Source organism: Elephas maximus, chromosome 17 (genome assembly GCF_024166365.1).
Source record: "Elephas maximus indicus isolate mEleMax1 chromosome 17, mEleMax1 primary haplotype, whole genome shotgun sequence".
NCBI lineage: Eukaryota > Metazoa > Chordata > Mammalia > Proboscidea > Elephantidae > Elephas > Elephas maximus.
In genome coordinates this window covers 62530615-62546185 of record NC_064835.1, presented here as the reverse complement: position 1 = coordinate 62546185, position 15571 = coordinate 62530615, and the positions used below count along the sequence as shown (strand labels likewise).

At 49.5% G+C, this 15571-nt stretch overlaps 2 protein-coding genes across 2 annotated transcripts in view; both read right to left on the bottom strand.

Moving 5' to 3' along the window:
• FBXO41 (F-box protein 41) overlaps window positions 1-7910 on the bottom strand; it is a 45535-nt gene extending 37625 nt beyond the window's left edge. The window contains exon 1 of the mRNA XM_049857362.1: window positions 7896-7910. The gene's annotated coding sequence lies outside the window, so the exon portion shown is untranslated. The remainder of the gene's footprint in view (window positions 1-7895) is intronic.
• Window positions 6184-8043, bottom strand: EGR4 (early growth response 4). Its single transcript, XM_049857363.1, has 2 exons — window positions 7896-8043; window positions 6184-7499 (listed from the first exon to the last, which is right to left on the bottom strand). The coding sequence occupies exons 1-2, from the start codon at window positions 8026-8028 to the stop codon at window positions 6184-6186; spliced, it is 1449 nt and encodes a 482-aa protein (XP_049713320.1). The 5' UTR covers window positions 8029-8043.
• Window positions 8044-15571: the final 7528 nt, after the last annotated feature.

The following is a 15571-nucleotide window of genomic DNA, read 5'->3' as shown; positions in this document are numbered from 1 at the left end:
CATCTGTGTGTGTGCTGTGTACATGTGTACACATGTGCATGTATTCGTGAGTGCATGCATGTGTGTATAAGTGTATATGTGTGAATGCATGCGTGTGTGTATATATGTGGACGTGCATGTGTGAGAGTATGCATATGCATGTGTGTACATGTGTATGTATAAGCGTGTGAGTGCATGCATGGGTGTTCGCATGAGTGTGTACACGTGTGCATATATATCTGAGTACATACAGGTATGTATGCCTGTGGGTGTGCATGTATTTGTGTATGTGTGTGTGTACATGCACGTGTGTGCGTATGTGTGGGTTATACATGTGTATGTGTGTATGCATTTGTGCTTGTGCGCATGTGTGCCCAGGCTACATTTCACAAACAACAGTTCCTGCTTGGTTGTTATGGGAACCACAGTTCTAAAAATGTTAAAGTGAATCCCACTCCTTGCGGGCCAGAGAAACCAAAAGGGAGAGGGAGAGCTGAGCAACAGGCACATCTGGGGTCCCAGAGCTGAGAAAGAGAATCACCGGCTCAGTGAGAAGTGGACAGGCCCACACCAGTCAGAGCTGTGGTGCCAGTCACGGACGCCATGGCTCAGGTCAGGGCCTCAATCCTGCTTCTTCCCAGCTCTCCCTCCTGATCCTTCCTCCTCCCTTTTCTTCTCTTTCCCAGCTTCATGCTCTCCAGCCACCTTCCTTCCCCCTTCTCTTTTCTCCTCCGTTTAGGCCTTTTTTTGGTCAGCCATTCAACGCAATAATAAATCACTTAAGCATGTTGGGCAGTAAAGGCAGTAGGCTTAATGATATCAGACCAGGTGGATCAGACATGGACTCTGTCCTTGAAGGAGCTCAGACTATAGTTGGGGTGGGAGGATTTGGGGTGAAGATGAGGAGGATGGGCAGAGAACATGAGAGGTAAGGGAGGAGGCTGGAAGATTAGTTTGGGTCAGATATAGGAGGGCTTTAACTGAAGGCGTAAGGAGTCCTGGTAAGCACTTGGCTGCTAACCAAAACGGTGGTTTGAACCCACCAAGACCTAGCGATCTGTTCCTGGAAAGAATACAGCCTAGAAAACCCTATGGGGCAGTTCTACTCTGTCACATGAGGTCACTACGAATCAAAAGAGACTCCATGGCACCTAACAACAACTGAAAAGGTGGGAAATATGTATTTTTTATAGGAAGGTGGAACTGAGGTCAGTACTTACACATCATGAATGGTGTTTTATGTGCTGTGCAGTGTGGAATGGAAGGGGGAGAGAATGGAGGCAGAAGGGCCACAGGAAGTAATTTGGAATAGGACAAGCTTGTCTCAAACAGGGCCTAGGGTGAAGGGAGAGGAAACAGCAGATGTTTGTGAAACTCTCATCAAGGTTCTTAATCTTCTCTGCCTCTCCAGTGTGAGACTCAGGGCTTGAGTGAGCCTGTTACTGATGTGTGTGAAGGCCTGGGAACGAATGTGCTCTCCAAGGGGTGTGTGGAAATAGGAAAGGAGATAGGTGAGAACTAAGTCTGGGAAAACACCCTCATTTTGAGCATCAGGGGAAAAAGAAGAGCAAGTCAGGAAAATGGGCTGTCACTTCCTGATTCTATTTGGGCCTTGGGTTTGGACTGATTTTCCAATGTTTTGATTTTAATTCTTTCCACCTCTTGTCTAAAATTCTCCTCCCTCAGACACACTAGGGGAAGCTCCAGTAAAGGGGCAGTTTCACTGGGGAGAACCAGGAGGGATTCCTCAGTTGGGAGTGCTGGAATCAGCCCGGGCTTTGGTACCAGCACTACTACTAAGTCAGTTGTTTGGTGAGTGTGAGGACCAGACGATAGTTCTGGGTGGAATGCTGCTGAGGGGGAGAAATGGGTGGTCAAACACCAGCCACTCACAGCCTGTCTACCATTCCTTCTTCATTCAGGTTGTGCGCTTTGGGGCCAGATGCTTGTAATCTGGGCCTTTATGCTCTTCCTGACCCTGCTCTGCATGGGAAGTGAAGTGAAAGGAATGGTCACTTAAATAGTAAAACAATGAGGGTCAACGTCTCCATGAATCCACCACCTACCTATCACAGTGCCTGTTTCACCATCATTTGAGCCTCTTTTCTATTGGTTTAAACATGGAGCTCAGGTGGCACAGTGGTTAAACATTCACCTGCTAACTGAAAGATTAGCAGTTTGAACTCACCTGCAGCTCTGCAGGAGAAAAGACCTGGCAATCTGCTCCTGTAAAGATTACAACCTAGAAAACCCATTGGAGCATTTCTACTCTGTCATCTAGAGTTGCTATGAATCAGTGGACTCCACAGCGCCCAACAATATTGATTTAAACACTGCCCTCTGCAGGTTAGTCTTTTAAAATAACTCTCCTCAAAACCAGACCAAACCCAATCCACTGCCATTAAGTTGACTCCAACTCATAGCGACTCTATAGGACAGAGTAGAACTAACCCCATAGTTTCTATTTTCAATTGAATTGTGTCTCCCAAAAATGTGTGTCAGCTTGGCTTAGGCCATGAGTCCCAGTATTTTTGTGGTTGTCCACATTTTGTGATCTGATGTGATTATCCTAAAAAAAATACCTCTATGATGTTAATAAGGCAGAAATAGAGGCAATTATATTAAGGAGGCAGGACTCAATCTACAGGATTAGTTGTATCCTGAGCCAATCTCTTTTGAAATATAAAAGAGAGAATTGCGCATTACTACAAAGTAAGAAGAGCCAGGAGCGGAGCACATCCTTTGGACCAGGGGTGCCTGCACTGAGAAGCTCCTAGACCAGGGGAAGATTGATGAACAAGAATCTGCCCCCAGAGCCAAGAGAGAGAGAAAACCTTCCCCTGGAGCTAGTGCCCTGAGTTCGGACTTCTAGCCTCCTAAACTGAGAGAATAATTTTCTGTTTGTTATAGCCACCCACTTGTGGTACTTCTGTTATAGCAGCATTAGATAACTAAGTTTCCAAGGCTGTAAATCCACAGAAGCAGATTGCCACATCTTTCTCCCATGGAGTGGCTGATGGGCTCAAATCTCTGACCTTTTGGATTGCATCTGAGTGCTTTAGTCACTGTGCCACCAGGGCTGCCAACCAAAACCCACTGCTGTGGAGTCGATTCTGACTCATAGCGACCCTATAGGACTGAGTAGAACTGCCCCATAGAGTTTCCAAGACTTAAATCTTCAGGGAAGCAAAGTGTCACATCTTTCTCCTACAGAGCAGACTGGTGGGTTCAAACTGCTGACCTTTTGATTAGCACTTAACCACTGCACCACCAGGGCTCCTATAACTCTCCTAGAAAAGGTAATATTGAATCCTTTACCACAAATTAGTTTATGAAATACCAAATACTCAACCAAGTGAATGCACTTAGCACCTAGGGAGAGAAATGGGAGAGGGAAGGGGTAGAATCCTCTGACTTAATCATTTCACCCTTGGCAAACTTAAACTGCAGCCCCAGGGTAGTGCAAATGGTTAACATGCTTGGCTCCTAAGCCAAAAGTTGGAGGTTTGAGTCCACCCAGAGGCACCTCGAAGAAAGGCCTGGCGACCTACTTCCCAAAAATCAGCCATTGAAAACCCTGTGGAGCACCGTTCTACTTGGACGCACATGGGGTTGCCATGAGTTGCAGTTAACTCAATGGCAACTGGTTTGGTTTTTGTTTTTTAAACTGAGCTGCAAGGGTGGAGGGCAAGCAAATCTGAGAGTGAAGGGATGAAGAAGCCAGGGGATCAGAAACTGGGTTGATCTGGCATCACAGGGCTGTAGGCTCTCCTCATTCAAGGACAGATCGGCTCAGAATAGAAAAGAAGGAAGCCCCCAGAAACAGGCCCTGTCCCATCCTTAGCAGAAGGAAGAGATGAGATGCATGGCAGTCTTTTTATGCGGCAAAGTCTGCCTGAGGCATCCAGAATGTAAAAGCTTTGGGGTAAGGAAGGGACAAGTCTCACCCACTCCCATCTTCCCCATCACAGGATCATGCTTTCTCTCCATCCTCTTTAGCTCCACCCCCCAAAGTCATCAAGGGGTCACCTAGGAGAGCTTGGGAAAAGGGGCCCTGGCATGTGCATGGCTGGGCTGCTGCCTCCTGGACAAGAACCTTTGTGGGAAGAGCAACCAAGGTGGCTGAGAATCTCGGGAAAGCACCTGCTCCTCTGGGCTTGGCTCTGCCCATCAATCAGACTCAGGTGTGGTCTAGCTGAGTCCTAAGCCCCTTATAGCCCTGACAGCACGTGATACTCTGACAGATGCATATGCATCGCTTTTCAGTGTCAGACTGAACACTCTGGGTGCTCACGGACAGCACTGAGATACTGCAGTCTTCTGCCGCTGCTCTCACTACTGCCTGGGGCTCCCTGTATTTGCCAAACCTGTTTCTCACCTCCTGGTAGGAAGCCTTGCCAAACTGCTATTGAGCTCAGGTGCCTCCACTCAGGGGTAGGAAAAGGAGCATTGGCTTTGGAGCCAGACAGATCTGTTTGACCCTTTCTGTTCCTGGGTGTTTACTCAGCAAGTTACCTACCCAATCACTACATTGCTTCCTCGTCTTTGAAATGGGAGTTTATGCAGAGCTTCGAACCGGTTTGTTCTGTTTCAAACCCCTGCTGAGAATTTGCATTTCCATACGAGATATACTGAATCTACAGTTTAACAAGATCCTCAGGTGACTCTTATGTATAATAAATTTTGAGAACCACTGCTCTACTAGTAGTTCTCAGAATTGGTCCCTAACCAGTAGTATTAGCATAACATGGGAACTTGTTAGAAATGCAAATTCTCAGCAGGGGTTCAAATCGGAACTAATGGGTTGGAAGCCTTGGGTATATACCTGCTTCACTCCAGGTTGTAAGGACTGCTGTGTGCCATGGAGTTGATTCTCACTCATAGCAATGCTATGTAACACGGGAGAACTGCCCCATAGGGTTTCCTGGGCAGAAATCTTCATGGAAGCAGATTGCCAGGTCTTTTCTCCCACAGAACGGATGGCGCGTTCAAGCTGCTGACCTTTCCATTAGCAGTCCGGTGCTTAACAATTGTGCCATCAGAGCTCCTTTGTAGGATTAAGAAGGATAATACATGCGCAATGTTTGATATCTAAGCCTTTCAACCAATTTCCAGAAAATCTCTACTCCTTAGGTCAGCTGTGATTAAATTACAGGTAGTCCCCCGATTTACATATTGGAGTTACAATGAACAGCACTTACTACCGTCCTTTTCTGGGGGGGGTACATTTTATAATATGTACTACATACAGTGCTAAAATATGTAAGTTTATATGTGATGTTTCTAACCCCCAAAGGCAAATAAAGATAGGCTTTATAAAGATACCGATAATAAAAGGCAATAATAATGAAAGTTTAAAAAAAAAAAAGTATTCAACTTACGTCAAAACCGACTTACGACGGAGTCGTCAGAACGGAACCCCCTCGTAAATCAGGGACTACCTGTAATTCATTAATACATACTTATTGAATGCTTACTATGTGCCACAGTGCCTGGCAGGTGTGCCTGACAGTAGGTGTATGTCTGATCTATGTTCTCCCCCTCAATTCAGGGCCTGGACTCAGTGAGTATGGGGAGTTCCCTTCCCGCCCCCCGCCCGGTATGATTCTCCTGGGGGGAGAGGTTGGGGGCAACGGTCAGGAGCTTGCACAGCAGATTCAGTAAGCTTTTAGCACAACAATTTTAATTGCAAAAATAAACAGTTTTGTCAACTGCTTGAGAGTAGCATCTGCTTTACAAAAATTAACAACAACAAAAAGGAAATAACCCCAAAGCAAAACATTACAACCAATGGCTGCTGGGAGCGACATTCCTTTACAAAGTCCCGCGCGAGACCGGCTCGGCGCTGCCCCAGCCTGTCTCTGGGGGCCATAGGGAAGGCGTGGGGCGTGCGCCAGATACAAAAGACTGTCTTGAGTCCCAAGGAAGTGCCTACTCAGTGGATGGCCTGAGAGGACTTTCGCCAAAGCGCGGCTGGCGGCTAAGGCCGCTCACAAACCGCGGGAGCTGTCCGCGGAGCTGGTGCTGAACGAGACATGTGTGGCAAGTGCTTCACGGAAACTGAAGGCGGGACCTGAGGCTCGCTCAGGGGCGCGCAGGGAAGAGGGGGGAAGGGGGGCGGTGGCGGGGGGAGGGGGGAAGGGAGGGACGTGGTCTTCTAGTGCGCGCCTGGCGGCGGCGCCCCAACCTACAAACTCATCTCGCTCACAGGGCGGCGAAGGAGAGGCCCAGCGAGTAAAAGCCGAGGCCCTTGAGCCGCTCCTCAGCGCGTGCCTTCTGCTTGAGGTGCACTTTGCTGTGCCGTTTCTTCTCGTCGCTGCGCGCGAAGCGGCGGCCGCACACGTCGCAGGCGAAGGGCTTCTCGCCGGTGTGGGTGCGCACGTGCGTGGTGAGGTGGTCGCTGCGGCTGAAGTTGCGGAGGCAGATGCGGCACTGGAAGGGCTTGTGGCCCGTATGGATGCGCAGGTGGCGGTTGAGCTCGTCGGAGCGCGCAAAACTGCGCACACAGCTCTCCACCGGGCAAGCAAAAGCTTTGGCATGCGGCCGCGGACAGAAGCAGCGAGCGCTACACTTGCCGCCCCGGCGCCCTTTGCGTCGCGCCTTGGCCGGGGTGAATGCGGAGGGCGGCGGCCCGGGAGGCACAGCCACGCCACTGCCTCCGGGGATGTCCGCCACCAGAGGTTTCGGGAAGTCCGCCGCGGCGCCGCGGAGACCCAGCGGGGATAGCTGAGGCTGTGTACTGGCCAGAAACTCTCCGCCGTCCCCGCTACCCCCACCCTCCCCACCAGGTGGGGTCAGGAGCTCCGGGAGGCTCTCGGTCCCCTCCCCTAAGTCACCAGGAACCAGAGGGAAAACGTCGTAGGCCTCCGCGGGGTAGAGTCTGTTGGCCGGGCCGGCCGGCAGTTCTGCGGGGCAGCTGATGGACAGCAGGTCTTCAATCTTGGTTCCTATCGCTGGGAAACGGGCCTCGGGGGAGGCCTGATAGCCTCCCTGTAACCCGCAGCTCCCTGCGGCCCCGGTAGAGAGCAGCTCCCAGGGCGCATAGGGGCCCTTGAAGGCCGAGGCAGCGTCAAGCGCTGGAGAGGCCGGAGGCGCTCGGAGGCCCGGCTTGACGTCGGGCGGGGAGAGCTGCGGCTCAAACAGGCACTGCGAAGGAGCGCCCGCGGAGGGCGAAGCCTCCCAGAACGCCTCTGGGAGGGTGGCAGCGCCCAGATCCGGGGAGTAAAGATCCGGCAGACCCGGCAACAAAGCGTCGGAACCCGTGGGAAAAGGGGCGTCCAGCGCGGACCGGGATGTTGCCGCTTCGGGGCCGGGGAAGGGTGCGAGGCCTAGGATGCCTGACATGAGGTTGAAGAGTGCCTCTGGGTCGTGCGGGTGTTCAGGTACGGCCTGGATGAAAAAGCTACCGCTGTAGCTGAGGCTGGAAGGGGGCGTGGGCGCAGGCCCCTCCAGGAAGCAGGAGTCGGCTAAGTTTCCCCCGGCGCCGCAGCTGCTCAAAGCCCAGCTCAAGAAGTCGCCTGCTGAGGACAGAGCAGGAATCAACTTTGGGCACCTCAAAGGGCGCGCCTCCGAGTCCGCAGCCCCTGCCCACGAAGTCCTTGGTGCGCACGGACACAAAGTGCCTTCTGCACACTCCGATACGGCAAGGGCCCGGCATACGCTCCAAGACGCACGGACAAACATGCACACGCAAAACACACGTGCACAGGCAAAAGGACGCCCTGATGCGTGCACAAGTTCCTGCGGAGGCGCTGGTGGCCCTCTGGAAATGGGAATGGGGGTGCGCGCCCCAGTACCTCCGCGCCTCCGGCGGCCGCTACCCCCACAGCTCCTGTGTCCCAATCCCTGCCCGCTCTTAGGCACCGTGCGCCCCCGCGCTGAGCTGCCGACTGAGCATCCCCGGCCACGCTCCTTACCTCCGGGGTAGCCGTTCACCGCTGGAGTGTCCCTGGCAGGTAGCCGGGGTTCGGTGCTGGGTTCCGCGCAACAGCCCTCGGTGGACTTGACCAGGAGCGCGTCGGGGCCAGAAAACTCGCTGAGGTGGAGCATGGCGCGGCGGCTGCTGCGGGGCGCCCGGGGCCTCACCCGCTGGATTTGGGGGCGCGCGGGTGGAGAGGAGGCCAGCGGTCGGGGCGCCCCTCGATGCGCAGACCCAGGCGCCCGAGCTCCTGGGTCTGAGCGCTTGCTTTTGGGAAAAGGGCCAGAGGACCGCGGCGGCCTCGCTCGCAGGGACCGGCCTAGGGCGGTGGCTTCTCGCCTCTCCAAAGCGCAGCCAGGCTCCCCCAACCCGCAGCCCCCCCACTTATATAGCAGCGGCGGCTCTGGCTCTGGGCTTCCGACTCCCCGGGCCACTGCCATTTCGGGAGGCCCCGGCCCTGCCGCCGTGACGTAAATGCCCAAACATGGACACAGGATGTGTCCCGGGGACTCCCGAAAAGGAAAGCTCGGGCTGTGACGTCACCGCCGCCACCGGCGCGGGGCTCGCGCTGCTGCGTGCGCGCGCGCTCCCCGAGCGTGGACCCGTGCGCGTCGGGGCCGCGGATGCGCCCAGCTTGGGGGAGGGGTCTGGGCGGTGTGGGACCGGGCGCCCAGTGGGCGCACTTGCTGCCTGGAGCAGGAGGCCCAAGGACGAAGAGGGAAGACTGCGTGGGCTTTGGGATTCCGAGGTTTAGGGTTCGAATCCGCCCTCCTCCCGTTTCTAGCTGTTTCAATTAATTTCCCCTAATGTCAGTTTCCTTTTTTTTTTTTTTTTGTAAAATGGAGATATTTATACCTACCTCGTAAGTTCTCTATGGAAGGTAATTGTGTGAGCACGTGAAGTTCCAGGCACATGGGTACTCAGTAAACCATAGAGATTATTCCTATTATTCGTTCATATTTTGTGCACTCCAGTAGCAATTTTTCCATTTTATTAACGGTTAATGTTTTCATTTTAGTTTGCGTTAGGAAAAATAATTATTACTTAAATTAAAAAGTAAAGTAATCCTTGCTAATGAACAGGGCAGATGGTATTAGTACAGGAGGGTATATTCTAAATTGAAAAGTGGAACTCCCTTTGTCCCACCCCCATTCCTATCTCCTGAGGTAGCCACATTTAAGTTTCTTGGGTATTCTTTCAGAAAATATTTATGTATGCACAAGCATACATACTGTCCTGCAGTATTATTTATTTTTTCACTTAAAATAGCTTGGAGATTTCTCAAGGACATATAGAGCATCATCATTTCGGGGCTATATAGTACTCCACGCAGCCCTTGTGACATAGTGGTTGAGAGCTACAGCTGCTAACCAAAAGGGCAGCAGCTCAGACCCACCAGCCACTCCTTGGAAACCCTATGGGGAACTTCTGCTCTGTCGTATAGGGTCACTATGTATTGGAATGATGGCAGTGGGTTTGGTTTACAGTACTCCATGGTAAGGGAAGACCATGATTTAGTTGATTTCTCCCCTATCCATGAACATGTAGACAGCTTCCCACATTTTGCTTTTACTAACTGTCTTAGTTACCTATAGCAGAAATACCACAACTGGGTGGCTTTAACAAACAAATTTATTTTCTCAGTTTAGGGGGCTAGAAGTCTGAATTCCAGGTGCCATCTCTAGGAGAACGCTTTCTCTCTCAGTTGGCTGTAGGGAAGGGCCTTGTTCCTTGGTTCCTTGGTGATCTTCATGTGGTATGACATCTGTCTCCCTCATCTCTGCTTTCTTAATCTGCTCCTTTTACATATCAAAAGAGATTGATTTAACAAGTACCCTACACTAATACTGCCTGGTTCTGCGCCATCCTCACAACTGTTGTTGTGCTTGAGCCTAGTGTTGCAGCCACTGTGTCAGCCCATCTGGTTGAGGGTCTTCTTTTCTTTCGCTGACCCTCTATTTTACCAAACATGATGTCATTCTCCAAGTACTGATCCTTCCTGATAACATGTCCAAAGTATGTTAGCCGAAGTCTCTCCATCCTTACTTCTAAGGTGCATTCTGGCTGTGCTTCTTCCAAGACAGATTTGTTCATTCTTCTGAACTGTTAAAAACTCATCGCCATTGAGTCGATTTCCAACCTATAGCAATCCTACTGGAAACCCTGGTGGCGTAGTGATTAAGTGCTATGGCTGCTAACCAAGAGGTCGGCAGTTCGAATCTGCCAGGTGCTGCTTGGAAACTCTATGGGGCAGCTCTGCTCTGTCCTATAGGGTCGCTAAGAATTGACTCGATGGCAGTGGGCTTGGGTTTGGTTATAGGACAGAATAGAACTGCCCCATAGGGTTTCCAAGGAGCAGCTGCTGGATTTGAACTGCTGACCTTTTGGTTAGCAGCCAAACGCTTAATTACTGTGCCACCAGGGCCCCAGCTCTTCTGGCAGTCCATGGTATCTTCAGTATTCTTCACCAACACTATAATTCAAAGGCCTCAATTCTTCTTTGGTTTTCCTTATTCATCATCTAGCTTTTGCATGCACATGATGCAACTGAAAATACCATGGCTTGGGTCAGGGACACTTTAGTCCTCAAAGAGACATCTTTGCTTTTTAACACTTTAAGGAGGTCTTTTGCATGAGATTTGCCCAGTGCAGTGCAATCATTTGATTTCTTGACTGCTGCTTCCATGGGTGTTGATTGTGGATCCAAATAAAATGAAATCCTTGACAACTTCAACCTTTTCTCTGTTTATCATGATGTTGCTTATTGGTCCAGTTGTGAGGATTTTTGTTTTCTTTATGTTAAGGTGTAATCCATACTGAAGGCTGTAGTCTTTGATCTTCATCAGTGAGTGCTTCAAGTCCTCTTGGCTTTCAGCAAGAAGATTGTGTAGTCTGAATATCGTGGGTTGTTAACGAGTCTTTGTTCAATCCTGATGCCACATTCTTCTTCATGTAGTCCAGTGTCTTGGATTATTTGCTCAGCATACAGATTGAATAAGTATGGTGAAAGGAAAGGAGCCCTGGTTGTGCAGTGGTTAAAGCGATCGACTGCTAACCTGAAAGGTTGGCGATTTGAAACCACCGGCAGCTCCATGGGAGAAAGATGTGGCAGTCTGGTATTGCAGAGATCTACAGCCTTGGAAACCCTATGGGGTTGCTATGAGTTGGAATCAACTCGATGGCAGAGGGTTTGATTTTCTTGGGTGAAAGAATCCAATCCTGACGCACACCTTTCCTGAGTTTAAAAACCTGCAATATCCCCTTGTTCTCTGCCTCTTGGTCTATGTACAGGTTCCTCATGAGCACAAGTAAGTGTTCTGGAATTCCTATGGTTTACACTGTTATCCATAATTTGTTACGATCTACACAGTTGAATGCCTTTGCATAGTCAATAAAACACAAGTAAACATCTTTCTGGTGTTCTCTGCTTTCAGCCAAGAGCCATCTGACATTAGCAATGATATCCCTGGTTCCATGTCCTCTTCTGAATCCAATTTGAACTTCTGGCAGTTCCCTGTAGATATACTGCTGCAACAGCTTTTGAATGGTCTTCAGCAAAATTTTACTTGTGTGTGATGTTAATGATAACAAAATGACAGCAAACAACCCATTGCCATCAAGTTGATTCCAACTCATAGTGACCCTAAAGGACAGAGTAGAACTGCCCCATAGGGCTTCCAGGAGTGGCTGGTGGTTTCAAACTGCTGAGTTTTTGGCTAGGAGCTGACCTCTGGACCACTGCACCACAAGGACTCCACCACAGGTATAGAGGTTAGGATTTACAACACATATTTTTGGGAGACCCAATTCAATCCATAACACTAACAGTGTTGTAGTCAACTTACTTGACTATATAAATGTGAATGTATCTGTAGGATAAATTCCAATGAGTGTAATTTGTGAGTCAAAGGATATGAAACATTTTGATAACTGGCAAATTGTCCTCTAGAAAACTACGGCCAATTCCCGCTCTCCCTTTTTCCCCCTGTAAGATTCCTCTATAGATTTTTACTCTAGGGACATTGTTCCCAGCCACACACAAAGGATTCACAGGAAATGTTTCCCTGGCATCTGCACGTAGAATAATAGTGCTTCTTCTGAAAAATTAAAAAAAAAAAAAATCTCCCCCCCCGCCCCCGTAACTTTTGGGAGATTGTGAACCTTGGCAAAGAAGCCTGCCTATTCCCCTGGTCTCAGGTTTTCCCTCCCTCATTTTCTTATCCCTTTTTTTAATTTAATTTAATTTATTTTTTTTATATTAACTTTTATTGAGCTTCAAGTGAACGTTTACAAATCAAGTCAAACTGTCACATATAAGTTTATATACACCTTACTCCGTACTCCCACTTGCTCTCCCCCTAATGACTCAGCCCTTCCAGTCTCTCCTTTCGTGACAATTTTGCCAGCTTCCAACTCTCTATCCTCCCATCCCCCCTTCAGACAGGAGATGCCAACACAGTCTCAAGTGTCCACCTGATACCAATAGCTCACTCTTCATCAGCATCTCTCGCCTACCCACTGTCTAGTCCCTTTCATGTCTGATGAGTTGTCTTCAGGAATGGTTCCTGTCCTGTGCCAACAGAAGGTTTGGGGACCACGACCGCCGGGATTCCTCTAGTCTCAGTCAGACCATTAAGTGTGGTCTTTTTGTGAGAATTTGGGGTCTGCATCCCACTGATTTCCTGCTCCCTCAGGGGTTCTCTGTTGTGCTCCCTGTCAGGGCAGTCATCGATTGTGGCCGGGCACCAACTAGTTCTTCTGGTCTCAGGCTTATCCCCTTTTTAAACTTTCATTTTATTTTGTGTTATAACACATTTAACTTCTTTTCTGGAACAAAATTAAAGGATTAAGTAAATACATGGGATAGCATATGTTTCTTCACAAAGAACAGTGATCCCTGGGACTCTGAATGCTGGAAGGTGAAGGGGAGAGTTGAAACTCCCCTTTCCTTCTCTACTTGCCTAGAAACGGGAACAAAGCCATTGGGGATGAAGGGCTTCAGTGTGGCTAGCAGCATATCCAATCCTCTTCTGCCCCCCTACTCTCCTTTTTAAGAAAGACTGCCTAAGAATGCCCAAAACCTGCCAAGTTCTCAGTCCTTTTACCCTATGTCCATTAGCCAAATATCTGTTCATTCAATTTCTCAATGTTCATTCATTCAGCCTGTAGTCCTTAAATGCCTACACTGGGACCCCGAAGCCCATCTCCATCCCTAGCTGCCCACCCTCCAGTCTACAACAATCCTGTGTGTTCATGGAATCTATTCATCGCAGTCACCTTGCTGACACACTTGCAGGCCAGCAAATCCTGCAAAGGTTTTCAGAGTCACATGTGCAGCGTGTCATAACAAATGCTACATATACCTCTATGTTCACATATTCCTATGTGAACAGCACATATGTTTGCATGGAGGAAATGAAGAAGCCAGCATATATCTGCAAGGATTAGACACATAGAGCACTATTTCCCTTATATTGTATTTCAGACCTGGGCTTGATTCTAATCCAAATGCTTTGCCAAGGCCAGGTGAGCCCACACCAGACACGCAGGGCACACATGTCTCAGATACATGCTGGCATCTTGCTGCCTGGGAGAGAGGGGGAGGAGGGCTTTGGCTGGGACAGTGTCCAGGGCTCCCCAGGTTGCCCCGTCGGGCCAGATTGCCCAGCCCCAGGTTTCCCATCTGTTATGGATTGAATCGTGTCCCCCCAAAATATGTGTTGTAAAGCGTAACCTCTATGCCTATGGGAAGGAGCTCTGATGGTGCAGTGGTTAAAAGTGCTTGACTGCTAAGTGAAAGGTTGGCAGTTCGAAACCCACCAGCCTCTCCGCAGGATAAAGATGTGGCAGTCTGCTTCTGTGATTACAGCCTTGGAAACCCTATAGGGCAGTTCTACTCTGTCCTATAGGGTCACTGTGAGTTGGAATTGACTCTATGGCAATGGGAATGGGTTGTTTTTGTAATGCTAATGAGGCAGGATTAGTGTAGGGTGTATCTTCAGTCAATCTCTTTTGAGATATAAGAGGGATTAAACGAGCAAGTAGAGCAGAGACTGAAGAAGACAGACACCAAGCCACATGAAGATTGCCCAGGAGCAGAAGTTCAAAAGAGACAAGGAACTTCCAGAGCCTACAGAGACAGAAAGTCTTCTTCCTAGGGCTGGCACCCTGAATTCGGACTTCCAGCCTCCTGAACTGTGATAAAATAAATGTCTGTTGTTAAAGCCACCCATTTGTGGTATTTCTGTTATAGCAGCACTAGGTAACTAAGACACCGTCTTTTGTGCTCTTCTTTCCTCTGCCATAGCGTTCCTTGTCCGCCTTGGTTATGGATAATTCCCCCTACTTTTTTGGAGAGCTGCCAGGTCACTGCTTTGGTCTGTCAAGGGCCTTCAGGCTTGGTTTGTGTTAGGACAAGGATCCGAATGACTGCAACTTCCACTTGCTAGAGACCAGGCCTGGGGTCAAGGCTTGGGGGGCAGGAGTGAGTTGGAGAGGAGATGGGGAAGAGACTTGTGCTCCGGGTGTAGGCGGCCCACACCCCCCTCTCTACACTACTCACCTTCAGTGGACACACACAGGCACCCTCACACAGAATATTCCCCCTGCCCCACAGGACAATTCATATCTTCATTTGGTTCCTTGAGGAGGGGAACAGATCATAAAGGGAGGGTGAGCATTTTGTAGCACTTCCCAGCTCACCGTCCTGGCCCTACCCCGCAACTGTAACAGCTTCAAAAGAGACGCTGGGCACAGAGAGAATAGAGGTCTTCTTTGTGACAAATGGAAGGTCTCTGAGCTCCATTTTAATCATACTCTACATACAAAAACACAGACTTACACAGAGGGGAAAAAGGGAAATCACATACATTGAGCACTTTATAAACCTTATTTAATTACCATAAAAGCTCTATGTAGTAAGGAATTGGAAACCTAATTTCACAGGTGAAGAGACAGAGTCGAAAAGGCTAAATGACTTGCCCAAGGCCATGCTTCTACTCAGTGCCGGGCTGAGAGTCAAGCCTAGGCTATCCTACTCCATAAGACATTTTGGGAAAAGATAATTCATTTCACTAAAGGATTCCCTCTAGAATGGCTTTTTAGATGGAGACTCTCCCTCTAGCTTTTCAAATAGGGTGTGGTGCACAAACTTGGGCTACCTGGTGTCCATCCCTGCAAGAATTCCTGAAGTGACTGCCATGGATAGAACCACATCAGGTCACAGCAGACATGTGCTGAGGAGGAGCACACACAAGGTCCTTAGGAGCCATTGTGGAAATCGTTGTTGGTGATGTGTGTGTGTGGGAGGGGTGGGTGGCCTTGGGGAGGGTGAGAGGAAATTTCTTATTACCATGGGAAAAGGTGGGGGAAGGAGAATTCACTTTCTAGACCAGCACTGAACAAACATTTGCTGAATGAATTAATGAATGAACAAATTCATTCATCCCATGTTCATTGAGCACAGCCCTGTGCCAGCCAGGATGTGGCAGTGGATAAACCTGGAAGCTCTGGCGGGGGGGGGGGGGAGGGTAAAGGCAGGCTCCCTTCTCTCTCCTCTGGGAAGGGCCCTTCCCCCCGTCACAGTTCTGGTAATGCCATTGCCTATTGCCTCACACCCCACCCTGGGCTTTCTGCTCCAAATATCATTGAGTTCAAAACAAAACAAAACAAAAA

Coding starts and splice junctions, on each gene's coding strand:
- EGR4 (XM_049857363.1), bottom strand. CDS start 8,028: ATGCTCCACCTCAGCGAGTTTTCTGGCCCCGACGCGCTCCTGGTCAAG. Junction 7,500..7,895: donor GGTGAACGGCTACCCCGGAG/GTAAGGAGCGTG, acceptor CTCTGTCCTCAG/CAGGCGACTTCTTGAGCTGG.